General features: G+C 39.0%; 1 protein-coding gene across 6 annotated transcripts in view; it reads left to right on the top strand.

The window, feature by feature from the left end:
• The window catches only part of grid1 (glutamate ionotropic receptor delta type subunit 1), a 1053635-nt gene that overhangs the window by 807356 nt on the left and 231891 nt on the right, over positions 1-14388 (top strand). For all 6 annotated transcript variants that reach the window (XM_062977386.1, XM_062977385.1, XM_062977387.1 and 3 more), the window contains exon 5: positions 12210-12263. In XM_062977386.1, the coding sequence (XP_062833456.1) occupies positions 12210-12263 (54 nt within the window). The remainder of the gene's footprint in view (positions 1-12209; positions 12264-14388) is intronic.

Genomic DNA, 14388 nt, shown 5'->3' with positions numbered 1-14388 from the left:
CGGCCTGCCATGCAGCCCTAAAGTTAGAAAGTTTGCCCATGCCTCAACTAAATAATGGCAAAGAAATTTAAATTTAATCCAGAAAAGATGGAGGAGCTCTTGGTCCATTGAAAGGCAGCAGGGAATTGGGATTATACTGTTCTGGAGGATATTACATTTCCCTGAAGATGCAAAGTTGCAGCTTAGGTGAGCTCCTGACTTCATTGCTGAGTCTGTAAGCTTGGATCTCAACAGTGGCCAAGAGTACAATTGCATAGTTAAGGCTCATAATAGCTACGTCTGTTCCTTGAGGCTTCAGACTTGGTCATAGTGATGCATGTCTTGGCTACATCCCGTTTATAATGTGTTCTATGTGCACCTTCCTTTGAAGAGTGTTCAGAGACTTCAGCTGGTGAAAAGAGCAGAAGGCATAATGCATAAAGATAGATAGATAGAGAGGAGGCATTGAGAGAGAGACAGAGAACTTCATATGCATTGATTGAGGTTCATGGAAGGCAAAAACAGGATATAAATGTTACAAATAATGTTTGGGCTGTAAATAAAGAACAGACAAAAAAAAGAGTACAAAACTCCCTTGTTACAACAGCTGTAATAGCTGTCTGTCCATTTCTGCTCACATTTCAAAGTGCTGGTGATGAACCTACATAACCTTTCTCTCCCAATCTCTCTGAAAAGCAATTAAACCATCATAAAAGTCAAAGCAGTTAAAACATTAAGCAGTATCAAAATCCAGCGTGTTGTTCAAGACCTGGGTTCCTTGAAGCATCAATTGAAAACTACATTGTTAGTGTGTGATGAAGTGATTAACAAAATATATATATATATATATATATATATATATATATATATATATGACAAAGATGAAACTGATCTTTATAATGGCAGTATAATTAATGAAAGTGAGTGATATAATGGCTATGTATTGCAGATGCATGCCAGTTTAATCACATAAATAAAAGTTAAAGACTGACAAGTGGTGTTGTTTAATATGTTAGGACCTACCAATCACTGTGATTCTAAAAGAGACAATCCGCTTCACGTATTTTCAGATGATTTAACACTTGGAATCACATGGTTGTGATCTCAGATACAGATATAATTGCAATGATCATGGCACATCTACAATGTAGGATTAATGAAGTTTGACACCACTTTAATTGTCCTGGCTCAATGCAATGCTATGGAAACAAGGCACCAGCACTTGTTAGTAGGTAAAGGTTAAAGACCTTGTAAAACTACAACTCCATTAATTCTGCAATGTAGATGTATCCTAGATGAGTAGCTTCATCTGTACCATGGCACCACAGTTCAAGTACCATTTTCATCACTTCATGCTTTTTACTGCACATAAAAACTACTAGTATTTCTGCATAATAATACATCCAACATCTTTGGAAGCAACTCCATCTTCATAACACGGATTAGGACATTTCACCTTCCCACATAGGCTCCTTCCACTCTACTCCAAGGCTGTGTCTCCTTCCAAAAGACATTCCTCGCTGGCATGGGGGGGGGGCTAATAATAATAATAATAATAATAATAATAATAATAATAATAATAATAATTTTATTTTTATATCCCGCCCCATCTCCCCAGAGGGACTCGGGGCGGCTTACATGGGGCCATGCCCAGATACTACAACACGAGTCAAATAGAAACATTAAACAGATCACCAAACAATAAAACTACAACATTATTAAAAACAGTCATAGAAAGCAGTGGAATACATTGAGAAAATCTTGCAAACAATGGAAAGCAACTCCATAAAAAGAAAGGAAGAATTATTCCCTCCTAGTTTCACTGAGCCATTCATCAATTGTTGCAGTTCATTGAATCTTGACCATTGTCTCCCAATGAAAATATCTCACATATGTCATTGTGAGAAGCCAAATGACGTACAGATATGTTCTAACAACTTTTCAGACTTGCAACCATAAACACACTAGGATGCAATTGTTTCTTTAATAAGGAGTTGTTTCTTTAATAAGCATCATTAAATCATAGAATCATAGAATCGTAGAGTTGGAAGAGACCTCATGGGCCATCCAGTCCAACCCCCTGCCAAGAAGCAGGAAATCACATTCAAAGCGCCCCCGACAGATGGCCATCCAGCCTCTGCTTAAAAGCCTCCAAAGAAGGAGCCTCCACCACAGTTTGGGAGGGGGAGAGTTCCATTGCCGAACAGCTCTCACAGTCAGGAAGTTCTTCCTGATGTTCAGGTGTAATCTCCTTTCCTGTAGTTTGAAGTCAGTGTTCCGTGTCCTAGTCTGCAGGGCAGCAGAAAACAAGCTTGCTCCCTCCTCCCTATGACTTCCCCTCACGTATTTGTACATGGCTATCATGTCTCCCCTCAGCCTTCTCTTATGCAGGCTAAACATGCCCAGTTCTTTAAGCTGCTCCTCCTAGGGCTTGTTCTCCAGACCCTTAATCATTTTAGTCACCCTCCTCTGGACGCTTTCCAGCTTGTCAACATCTCCCTTCAATTGCGGTGCCCAGAATTGGCCACAGTATTCCAGGTGTCAGGTGTGGTCTGACCAAGGCAGAATAGAGGGGTAGCATGACTTCCCTGGATCTAGATGCTATACCCCTATTTAGGCAGGCCAAAATCCCATTGACTTTCTTAGCTGCTGCATCACATTGTAGGCTCATGTTTAACTTGTTGTCCACGAGGACTCCAAGATCTTTTTCACACGTACTGCTGTCGAGCCAGGAGTCCCCCATTCTGTATGTTTGCATTTCATTTTTTCTGCCGAAGCGAAGTATCTTGCATTTGTCCCTGTTGAACTTCATTTTGTTAGTTTCGGCCCATCTTTCTAGTCTGTCAAGATTGTTTTGATTTCATGGCAATGGAGTAGTACTCCCTCTTCATATGTCTTATAATTTTCAATATTAAGCAGCTTTTATATGATCTTATGGCTGAAATTAGACAATTTCTCCATATGAGTAACTGTGCCAAATTGACACAATCTATAGGGATTCATTATAATCATTTCCATTTTGCCAGCAGTCATCAGCAATACAGAAATAATGTGGTGACCTAGTGTGTACTTCCTCCTTCCCCATCACATGGAGGCATCAGGACAAGGTGTGTTGGTGCCCTGGCCCTGCCCCCCATCAGATGTGGGAAAAGGTGGCAACACGTGTTGCTATGTTGTCCTTTCCCCCATCAGACAGGAGGAAAGGGCCAAAACTATGGGTAGCTATTGAGCTACCCAAAAAACAACCTACCTTTCATTGTTGGCAAGGACAATGAGGCAGGGCCACAGCTTGTGTCATGTAATAGCAGGGGAGGCTCCACACCCAAAGAGGAGCAAGGGGGCAAAATTTATTTATTTACAGTATTTATATTCTACCCTTCTCACCCCAAAGGGGACTCAGGGCGGATCACATTACACATATAAGGCAAACATTAAATGCCTTAACATAGAACAAAGACAGAGACAAACGCAGGCTCTGAGCTGGCCTCGAACTCATGACCTCTTGGTCAGAGTGATTTGTTGCAGCTGGCTGCAGCTGGCTGCTCACCAGCCTGCGCCACAGCCCGGGCTCTTTGTGTGTTGTTCCACACTTATGTCAGTTATTTGTGACCAGTTCCTATGTGGCTGAGTGAACATGTATATGGCCCAGCTACCTAGGCTGTGAACACAGCCAGTCTTTGTTAAGAGATGACCCAGAAGGAAGAGCCAGAAATACTATATTAGAAGTGAAAGGATATGGTCAGCAGTGAAGAAAACGAGAGCATAGAACAAATGCTCCTTTGATACCAAAGTATGATGCATTATTCATTGTTAACATTAGTTTTCATGTTTGCTTTATCCTATAAGTAAGGATACATGGGTGAGGTCCCTCTGGGTGGGCTTTTTCTACACTTTTAGTATTCCTGTAGGAAATGTTCAAGGAAAAGCAACTTCATTGCAGCCAAAGCTGGAAGAATATCTACATTTCTAAAGTACACTACAATGCCCTTTATTTCTGTCTGCAAGGCCACTGTTAATTTTGATGAGCAGTTTCTTTCTGGTAACTATCTGTTGTAAAGCAGCCTATTAGCAATACAAGAAATAGAAATATTGATTCAATTACAACAATATAATGCAAGAATCCTGAATGCTAAAACACAGTTTCTTACAAGAATAATCTGCCAATATCTATTTTCCCCTTTTGGGTGTTAGTGAAATCAAATCCATCTACAAAAGACTGATGAAATGTGTTCTGGGGGTTGCTGTCATGGTAATACTAAGAAAACAGTCTACTCAAAATAAATTCTCAGTTTTGTTGATCTCAATGGAAGTTGTTCTTCTTTCACTACCTACAGAAAAAAGATAGAGAGCAATGGGGGCTGGTGACTGATATCTGACTATGGCAATGACACCACGCTGGGTTGTAGTCTGAACTTTAAATAGAGCCATCCTGTGTGTTGAACACTTCGCTAAAATAGTGCACAGCCTGGATTTCAGGTGGAGCTAAGACCCAGCATTACTATGAAAAATAAAAATACAGATGAACATGGTGATATGAATTGCTCATTACTCTTTGCTCTTTCAATGTGTCCTCTTAAAATGAATCTGTATAGACATATAATCACTTGCACAGAAAACAGCAGTAATACATTTTGAATATGCTGTAAAAATTAAAACTTTCTGTAGATATAAAAATGGGCCAGAAATTATTCTTTAGCAGTCAAGATGAAATGGTGGAATACTTGAGCATCATCTAGTGGATACTGAAAATTAATTTACTGTAAACGCAGAGTGGTGATTTATCATGAGAATTGACAGGAGGCAGACTGTCCTGAAAATAGGTTTCTCTTCAAAACAGCTATTTCTGGAAAGCTTTCATTTACACCCCTAGGAATGGATGGATCAGTCTAATTCTGGCTTGTGCCATTTTTCTAGTTGCCTGTGTTAAATCCATCCTGCACCATTTTTGAAGCTGTTATTTTTATTTTTTATTTTATTTGGGGGGATGGGGGAGACTTCCAAATTTTATCCCATTCCATCCTCTCAAAGAAAGATATTACTTTTATGGCATGGTCCCAGGGCTGTCTCCTAAACTTTTCCCTTTTTATTGTTTGAATTAGCTAAAAACTGCTTGGAGCAACCAGTTACCATTGCTAATGCTGTGTATCAACATGGCACCATATAGGCTCTTGGATCATGAAAAGAATACAAGGCATACCAGTCCATTATATAGGAAGAAAAATTTATTCCTCGTGATGTCAGCAGTATATTCTGTAAGCAAATTGCACTTTGATATATACATCAGTTTAAAACAGTTGTTCTCAACCTTTTTAATGCTGCAGTCCCTTAATACAGTTCCTCATGTTGTGGTGACTCCCAACCATACAATTATTTTCATTGCTACTTCATAACTGGATGCGGGGGAACCAATTTACATGGAATCCAGATAAGACCGAGGTCCTCCTGGTCAGTCGTAAGCCAAACAGGGCATAGGTGTTAGGGATTCCTCTTCTTCAGAAGAGGAAGGAGAGCAGGAAAGTGGTCATGAATCTGAAGGTGAGTTGGAGTCTGAAGAGGAGGCGTTGCTAGTACCCTCATTCCAGGAGAGGTGAAAGGAAACAGAGCAGAGATGTCGTTCAGGTAGATTAGCTTCCAAAAATGCAGCTGAGTAATTGGGAACTGCCCTAGCAGCTGTGTGGGGACCCAGGGCTATAAAGGCCAAAGCAGATACAGCCAGCTCTTGCTGGTAACAAACTGACTCTAATGCCTTCACTCTCTGTGGGCCTGTTCCAAGTCTGCATCTGGATTTATGTCTATTTCTTTGTCTGAAGTAAGACTTCCTGGCTTTCTTTTGCATTATTTCACTGAGTGTACTGTACTTTATGTTTTGCTGAAGTAAAGCAGTTTTCATTTACTTACCACAGTGTCTTAAGGCTGTTCCTGAAAGACAAAACAGGACAATAGGGTTACAGCCAGTGCTGGATGGGGTTACACTCCCCTGAAGGCACAGGTTCGCAGTTTGGGCTTGATCCTAGATCCATTGTTGAGCCTGGAACCCCAGGTCTCGGCGGTGGTTAGGGAAGCATTTGCACAATTAAAACTTGTGCGTCAGTTGCGCCCATACCTTGGGAACCCTGACTTGGACATGGTGGTCCATGCTCTTGTTACATCTCGAATAGACTACTGCAACACGCTCTATGTGTGGTTGCCTTTGAAGACTACCCAGAAGCTTCAATTAGTCCAATGGATGGCAGCCAGATTGTTCACTGGAGTAGTTTACAGGGAGCATGCTGTTACATCAGCTCCACTGGCTGCCAGTTTGCTACTGAGCACAATTCAAAGTGCTAGCTTTAGCCTATAAAGCCCTACATGGTTCTAGCCCAGCTTGCTTGTCCTAACCTATCTCCCTCTATGATCCATCTCAGAGGTTAAGATCATTGGGGGAGGCCCTGCTCTCGATCCCACCACCCTCGTAAGCACAATTGGTGGGGATGGGAGAAAGGGCCTTCTCAGGAGTGGCCCCTTGTCTGTGGAACTTCCTAATGAAAACATCATTTAAACATTATACTTATACTGTAAAGATGAAGTATAACAATACCAATCATGCTTTCTCTCATTTCATGATCAGGTCATCTTGTTTGTTTACCTTACCCTGTGAAAATAACTACCTAGCCTGAATAGATGAACTGCCAAAATCATAACATGGAAACAGTATTTCTGCTTTTTTCTTTAGTTTTGTGCTTAGGGTTCCAAGCCACTTACTTTTCCCCATTCTTCTCCAGTTTATTTCAGACCAGTTTCAAAGCCATTTTTACTCTCCCTCCTTTGAGGTTGAGGCTAAGAAATTATTGGATTTCTCAATAGCTATAAAAACAGCTCTGAGGACTTGATTTTCTGAAAATTTTCAATTTTCATAGAAAGGCCATACAGCGGGAGCTTCAGAGATAAAGAGTTGACTTCCAGCCTAACTGGGAATCATCCTGTTTACTTATTGGGAAAAATTTCAAGCACAGAGTGAAAATGATGAGGTAATGTACCATATCTGCATCTATTCAGATCACACTATCTGACAAGTTAATGCTTCACCCTTCAGCATCAATAGGGCAGGCCCAGATGAAGCAGGTAAAAATACAGTTCTGTAATGCAGCTGTAGTAATAATAGCAGCTGTCAATTAGACTAAATCTCTTCTGATTTGCTGGTCATTTTGAACAGATCATCTTCAGAAATAGATTCTGCTGACCCATGTAAGGTACACAACTTTTTCCTGCTCCTGTGTTTTGTTTTGTTTTGTTTTTTAAGTGTGAACCAGTTGTTACAACTATTGTAATCTGCAGGAGAAGGAAGGGTATAAAGTGACAAATTTAAGATTTAAGAAATTAGATTTGACATTTTATGGGCTGTTTTATAGGCAGAAACAAATATGTAATATTACCACTGAAGCTTCTGCAAATATATTTCCTCACGGAGATAGAACAGCATACAAATAAATTATTATTATTATTATTATTATTATTATTATTATTATTATTATTATTTCATCCATTTTGTTTTTATTTGGGTTTTTTACCAAGACAAAAGTGTGAATGTACCCACCTGAATAACTATTAGTACCTGAAACCTCTCTTACATTTTCTCTCTGAACCCACCTCAACATTCTGTTTCATTTTATATTCTTTGATAATAGCCTTCACATGTCTAATCATTTGGGGAGGGGGGGTTGTATGAAAAATTAATGTTTTTGTGGGAGATAAAATAACATTTTCTGAGCATAAAGCTAGTTTCTTGCATAGAAGATAGAATATGCTAGACAGAAAATACAATTTCTGCCAGGAAAAAGCTGTTGTGTCTGGTTTTTGTGCAGAATGTTGCTATCTTAAAGAAAGTTTTTAATTTAAAAAAGCAGGACATTTATTTTCTGCATAGAAAATTCTGTTTTCTGGCCAAAAAAATCACATAAACAAAATATGAATAATCTTTAAAATGTGCAAGTTTTTGATTACTTTCTTGTAGCAAGGAGAAAATAGTAGATTTATTTTTTCTTGCTTGCAAAAATGAATGTTACTGAGATTTACATCCCTAACAATGTGTACCTCTCCCTGATTTAGTTGCAATTCACTTTCTCTGGCAATTGCACAATCTCATCCTTTTTTCAGATAATTCTATGATCCCTAGTACTCAGTTTTCATAGTTCTGAATTGTAGAAGAAAAGAAAGGGAGTGCCATTTTAGAAAGGCCCATCCATGGCCTTTTCCCCATTCTGTTCTTTTAGGTTTCAAGCCAGTGTTGGCACCTGGAGTTTAACAACTTGTTGCGAGGAATTAGATAAATGGATTAAAATTAATTCGTACATTTTTAAAGGAAAGAAAAACTTTCATCTTGTTTAAATCACCTTGAAATGAGCAAAAGAAACCAGTTTGTCAGTTTCAACCTACCAATATGTCTTTTCCTACTAAATTTGCCAAACTACGTTTGGGGGCATTTTAAGGTGAAATAAATGAAAGCTGAAAAGTCTACTTTCTAATGCACTGTCCTAAAAGGAGTTTTTCTTTTTTTGATGGAAATGTTGCAGGCCATTAGTCTAGAATTAAGACCAGAGATCTTATGAAAAATAGATGTGCACAAACATATTCGTGCAACCACACAATATAGGAATGACTGAATCTTTTTGTATATACAGGAAAACATATTTATCAGAACTCCATCACATGTTTAAACTTAGTGAACTATATATTATACACAACAAACATGGGATGAATAGAGAAGCCTGCCTTTCCCAACCCACATCTCTCCAGGTGTGATGTACTACAGTTTTCACACTCAATGACTATGCTTGCTAGGATGGTAAGAGCTGCTGCATGACCCATCTGGACGCCACTAGATTGGAAAAGATGTGGTTAGTTTTAATGTGAGGAGTTAACAATTATTTCCCATCATTCTATGTTTGAGGGCCACAAAACCCAAAGTTGGTCAAAAGCCATTCCTGGATTTCATGTGATGTCCAGGGACTTCTGATCCATAATGTGGGTAAACCATTCTGAATTAGTTTAGCTCCACACTAAGAAAAATCAGAGCCCCGGTGGCAAAGTGTGTTAAAGCACTGAGCTGCTGAACTTGCAGACCGAAAGGTCGCAGGTTCAAATCCCAGGAGCGGAGTGAGCGCCCGCAGTTAGCTCCAGCTTCTGCCAACCTAGCAGTTCGAAAACATGCCAATGTGAGTAGATCAATAGGTACCACTCCGGCGGGAAGGTAACGGTGCTCCATGCAGTCATGCCAGCCACATGACCTTGGAGGTGTCTACAGACAACGCCAGCTCTTCGGCTTAGAAATGGAAATGAGCACCAACCCCCAGAGTCAGACATGACTGGACTTATCGTCAGGGGGAACCTTTATCTTTTAAAGAAAAGTCAGGGAATGATCTGGAGTTTCAGTAAAACTCTGCAGCAGCCCCACATTTGAGCAGAATGTGAGTAACAGAACAGCTCCAAATGAACTGCTCTGACACCTTCACAGATCAAACCCATGCCACTTCTGTCACCACTGCAGACTGCTGTGGCACTCTGGGAGACCTCCTAGCTGTTGCACCTATATGACCAAGGAGAAGGAGAGGATATTGCCATATCTGTAACTGCTGGGAGCTCCCCTGGAGCTCTGTGACCATCTGCTGCAGTGACAGTGACAGGAAAGTAAGGCAGACCATGTAGGCTTTGCAGCCTCTGGGGCCAATCTGGATATTTTTGCTCTGGATGATCTTTGAGATAATTGGCCAGAGTATTCAAGCCCTTGGTTTATGCTTCCTGAAAATCTTCCACCAATATTGTACTAGAAACAATATTAGTAGGAGCCCTTTAATGATAGCCAATTAAACAGTAAATATCTTACCCTGACCTCAAAAATTCAAATATAAAATATGTTGCTATGATTTCCTTTAGCACTGCTCCTCTTTCTTCTGCTCTTCCTTCCAGTAAAACCAGTGTCAAGTGATTTAAGAAAACATAAGAGAGTTATACATTGCAATCCAAATTCTGCAGTATGGATTATGGAGAAAAGGAAAAGTGAAAAATGTGTTTGGCCTCGATATTTATGCAAACTGACCAAATATGAACTTTATGGACTAATATGTCAATGTGAACACATGTTTATGGCTGCAAATATATTTTCAAAATTGTTTATTTTTAGAGAAAACCTATACCAAGGCTAAACTTCCATTGCTAGTCCAAACACAATATTCTCAATGAGACAAAAAGAACTTAGGAGGTGAATATTTGTGTAAGTTCTGTTGATCCATGTGTTTTCCAAGTAGCTACCTGAGAGTTTTATCAACTCTTATAATGGCCTTATCAGGAAATTGGCATGTCAGTATCTATGCCATGGACAAAAGTGTTAATGTGGGATTTGTGTATTGGTAGTGTTTAAATAAAATTTGTGTCTTTCCTGTATTGCATACTGATTGCATCATCCAGAGTGTGCTATAGTCTGGAAAGAGTTAATTACTAAGAAGCTGTGATGACCTTGATGTGTGAATGGAGCTGGGGAGTGTCCAGACACAAGTGTGTATGTATTACTGATTGCATCAGTTCAGTTCTGTTCTGAGCTGAGTTGAGTGCTGTCTGCTGAGAATGAGAGTCCTGTGTTCGTCTATTGTCTGGAAGCTTGTTTGTCTTGATTATTACTGCTTACAGTAAAACTTTGTATATAGTTTTACTAAAGTCTTGGTTGTCACTTCGTTCTGTGTTCCACTGATTCCATCCAACTACTGCTGCGCTGCAAATTACTCTGACACAAAGAAGTGAGCATTAGTTAGTAATTCTATGAAGTACTGTACTTGGTTTCATAAAACTTTAAAAAATGGAGTAAATTGGACAGAACCAATTTGAAACTGAAATGTACCAGAAAGAACCTGGTCTGCCATTTCTAGTTCCAATGAGGGACCATTCTCTACCCATGACTTATAGATTTCTTCTTCTTCTACCATTCATGCTATATCCATATGAGGTGTAACCATGCTTTCTTCCTAGTTTGTGTACAACTTCCTATTTATGGGTAAATGTCTACTTCCTTGTAATGATGGCATTTTGCTGGCAGAAATAATGTGGTTCTAAAATAAGCAATTGTGCAAAGAACTTGTAGGAGCATTGGAGCAGCATTTTTCCATGCACTGGAAAATATGGTTACCTAGTACAGTAGAGTCTCACTTATCCAAGCTAAACGGGCCAGCAGAAGCTTGGATAAGTGAATATCTTGGATAATAAGGAGGGAATAAGGAAAAGCCTATTAAACATCAAATTAGGTTATGATTTTACAAATTAAGCATCAAAACATCATGTTATACAACACATTTGACAGCAAAAGCAGTTCAATATGCAGTAATGTTATGTTGTAATTACTGTATTTACGAATTTAGCACCAAAATATCACGATATATTGAGAAGATTGACTACAAAAATGGCTTGGATAATCCAGAAACTTGGATAAGCGAGGCTTGGATAAGTGAAACTCTACTGTATTAGAATTACTGACTAATGCTCGGTTCTGCATCTATGACATAGTTTCTGGCATACCAGTTTCTTGATAAAGCCATTAAAAGAGTTGATAAAAACATTAGGTCTCCATTAGGAAATTTAAAAAAAATTTATTCAAGTGTAATACATAATTTAAAAAGAAATGCAGTTAGAAAAACCTTCACAGGTGTGGGAAAGAAGGCTGGGGGAGGGTAGGATAGGAAGGGGTAAGAGGTATAGATTAAAAGGGTGAGAAAAAGATTAGGTTACAATAGAATGAAGAATGGGGTGTTAGGGATAATTTCAGTCTTCCATTCTTCTCTCTTCATGGTGTCGTCTTATATTGTAGTCTTCATTTTGAAGAAGAAAAACTAATATTTTCCATTAATCTCCGCAAACCATTTGGAGTAGAAGTGTACTCAGTTTGCATCCTAGAATATAGGAGACCCTAAAAAACAACATCACAAGATTTACACACTGCTGATTATTAAGCCAAGTACTTCTGGATTTTCCTGCAAATGAACAAATGATGTGGGATACTGAATTGCTCTGCTATTGTCAGTTTTCACAATTACAGATAGCAACATACATCATAATGAAGGGAAAGTGACTCAATTATGTAACCATTGTATGAGAGTGAAAGCTGCCAGAAACACAATTATTATAAATTAGTTGAAGTAAAAAAAATACATTCACTGGAAAGATTTGAGGAATGTCATTTTCACTTGTTTTTTTTCTTCTTCTTTCTCTAGGCTGTGGAAACCAACCTAGCTTCAAAGGATAGTCACTGGGTCTATGTAAATGAGGTAAGAGTATGATGATACATGAATAATGAATTGCCTATACATTGTTATTATTCTTCCATTCACTTTCCTCTTACTTGCCAAATGTCTCTTTCTTTTTGTGTCTGAGGCTGGACTCAGACAGTTACCTGCAGGTGGAATGGAATCACTCTTTTCTATGGTTTGCATATGCAATTCTTTTGTCTCATTGTTGTCTCTGCTCGAACATGTTTTGCTAGGGTTGGGAAAGAAATTAGTTGGACTTGCCATCTGCAAAGTAAATACTGTTCCCGTACCTCTATTACTAACATCCAAATAGAATGTATGTTGCCTCAACAGTCCATTTGTGAAATGTGTTGTAAGTTGTGCAAGGGAAAAGATTCACAAAATCTTGGGATTGCTTTTGATGAACATGATTAAAATGTGTATATTTGAAAAATACATTCATCAACATCATTTAGTCCATGCCAAAATATATGTAGATATGTACATGCGGAGGCGCACAAAGTAGAACACACACGTGTTTTTAAAATATCAACATGGACATGGGATGGAATGAGAATGTCAGTGCGACACTGAGACACTCCCTGAGCATGAGTCTGATAGTTGTGTTGCAGGGGTTTTCTTTAACAGAATAGGAGTGGGAGCAAAAATCGCTGTGATGTTTGGAAGCAGTCCATAGGACAGGAAAAAATGGATTACGCAGATATAGAATGAGAAGTAGATGGGTTTCTGCAAATCTGTGTGTAGGACAAATTCCTCAAAGTTGGTTTTTCAGGATTAGTTCAACAATTGCAAAACTTCTCTCTTTCCAGCAGAATTAAAATCCACTTTTACACAATGTATTGTACATTTTATGAATGATTTAAACAATTATTTAAATGGTTAAAGGCCAACAGTGTTAATGGATTGGATACAGAGTAACTGTTCAAGCTATTTGATTTTATTGTTTTGGAAGGTGACTGGAAGTCATTCTAAGTAATTTTAATTGATCTCTTTAAATTAGTATACTGTGAAAGAGGGTGTTAATGAATAAAGTGACCATGAGCTTGTACTTTTAAAAATCATACATTTATTTCCAATTTGATCCAAATGACTTGTTTTACATGTTATTTTTTTTTCAAAAACTAGTTTTAAGTTCACATAATTTACTGTAGACTTAGTCTTGTGGGCTAAGGACCTCATCACATGGGGAAAATTCCCCATCATAAAACATTTTGCCCACACAGCTGGCACAGAGCTTGCGGGATCCCAACACATTATGCACATCTACTTCCAGTGGGGCTCTGTGCTGGCTGAATTCATAAAGTATGCTATTTGGAGAAATCTCAACTCGGGAAACTCATTTATTTATTTATTTATTTCCGATATTTCTACCCTGCCCTTCTCCCCGAGGGGACTCCGGGCGGCTTACACAACTGGCAGGATCACTACCAGTATATCCTAATACAAGATGTGTTCACATAGAAAATCATGGATCACATCGGAAAGGTACACTTTCCAGTGTGTGATAGGCAAGTGGGTGATGCGGGCAATGTGGGGCATTGGGCAGTGGATTCACCTTGCTGGCCCACAATTGTCTTACTGACCCACAATTTGCTCCCTTCTCCCTCACATTAGACTCAACAGAGGGTGTGTCTTCACCCTATAAAGAATTTAGTCTAACAGTACTATAACTTACATGGCTCAGTGCTATGGAATCATGAGAGATATAAGTCTTCAGGCTTCTCTGCTAAAAGAGTGATGATACTCAGTGCTGGATTTACCATTGTGCTTAGGTGTGCTTCAGAACAGGGGGTCATTGGCCAGTGGTGGGGGCACATCTTCCTGCCAACATTTTTTTACAATGAATTTTGCTTATGTGGTGCAATCCTAAATTTGAAGGCATTCTGTTTCAGAGCTATTCCAGACATAATGATAGAATTGATCGTCTGTGAGAGTGTTCCACAAAGTGGGCATGTAGGTTTACCAGGCCTACTACTTTCAGGGCCCAAGTAAAGAGTCTCAGAATTTAACTAGCCTTAGGCCTTCATTTGTCCTAAATCTAGCATTGCAACTACTTCACCAACTACAATACGCAGGCTTCCATTACAGTGAGTCATTGAAGTTAAAGTGGTGTCAAACTAAATTAATTCTACAGTGTAGATGG

Source organism: Anolis carolinensis, chromosome 3 (assembly GCF_035594765.1).
Source record: "Anolis carolinensis isolate JA03-04 chromosome 3, rAnoCar3.1.pri, whole genome shotgun sequence".
Taxonomy (NCBI): Eukaryota; Metazoa; Chordata; class Lepidosauria; order Squamata; family Dactyloidae; genus Anolis; species Anolis carolinensis.
Note: the sequence above shows the minus strand (reverse complement) of the source record. Positions and strands in the feature narration are given on the sequence as shown.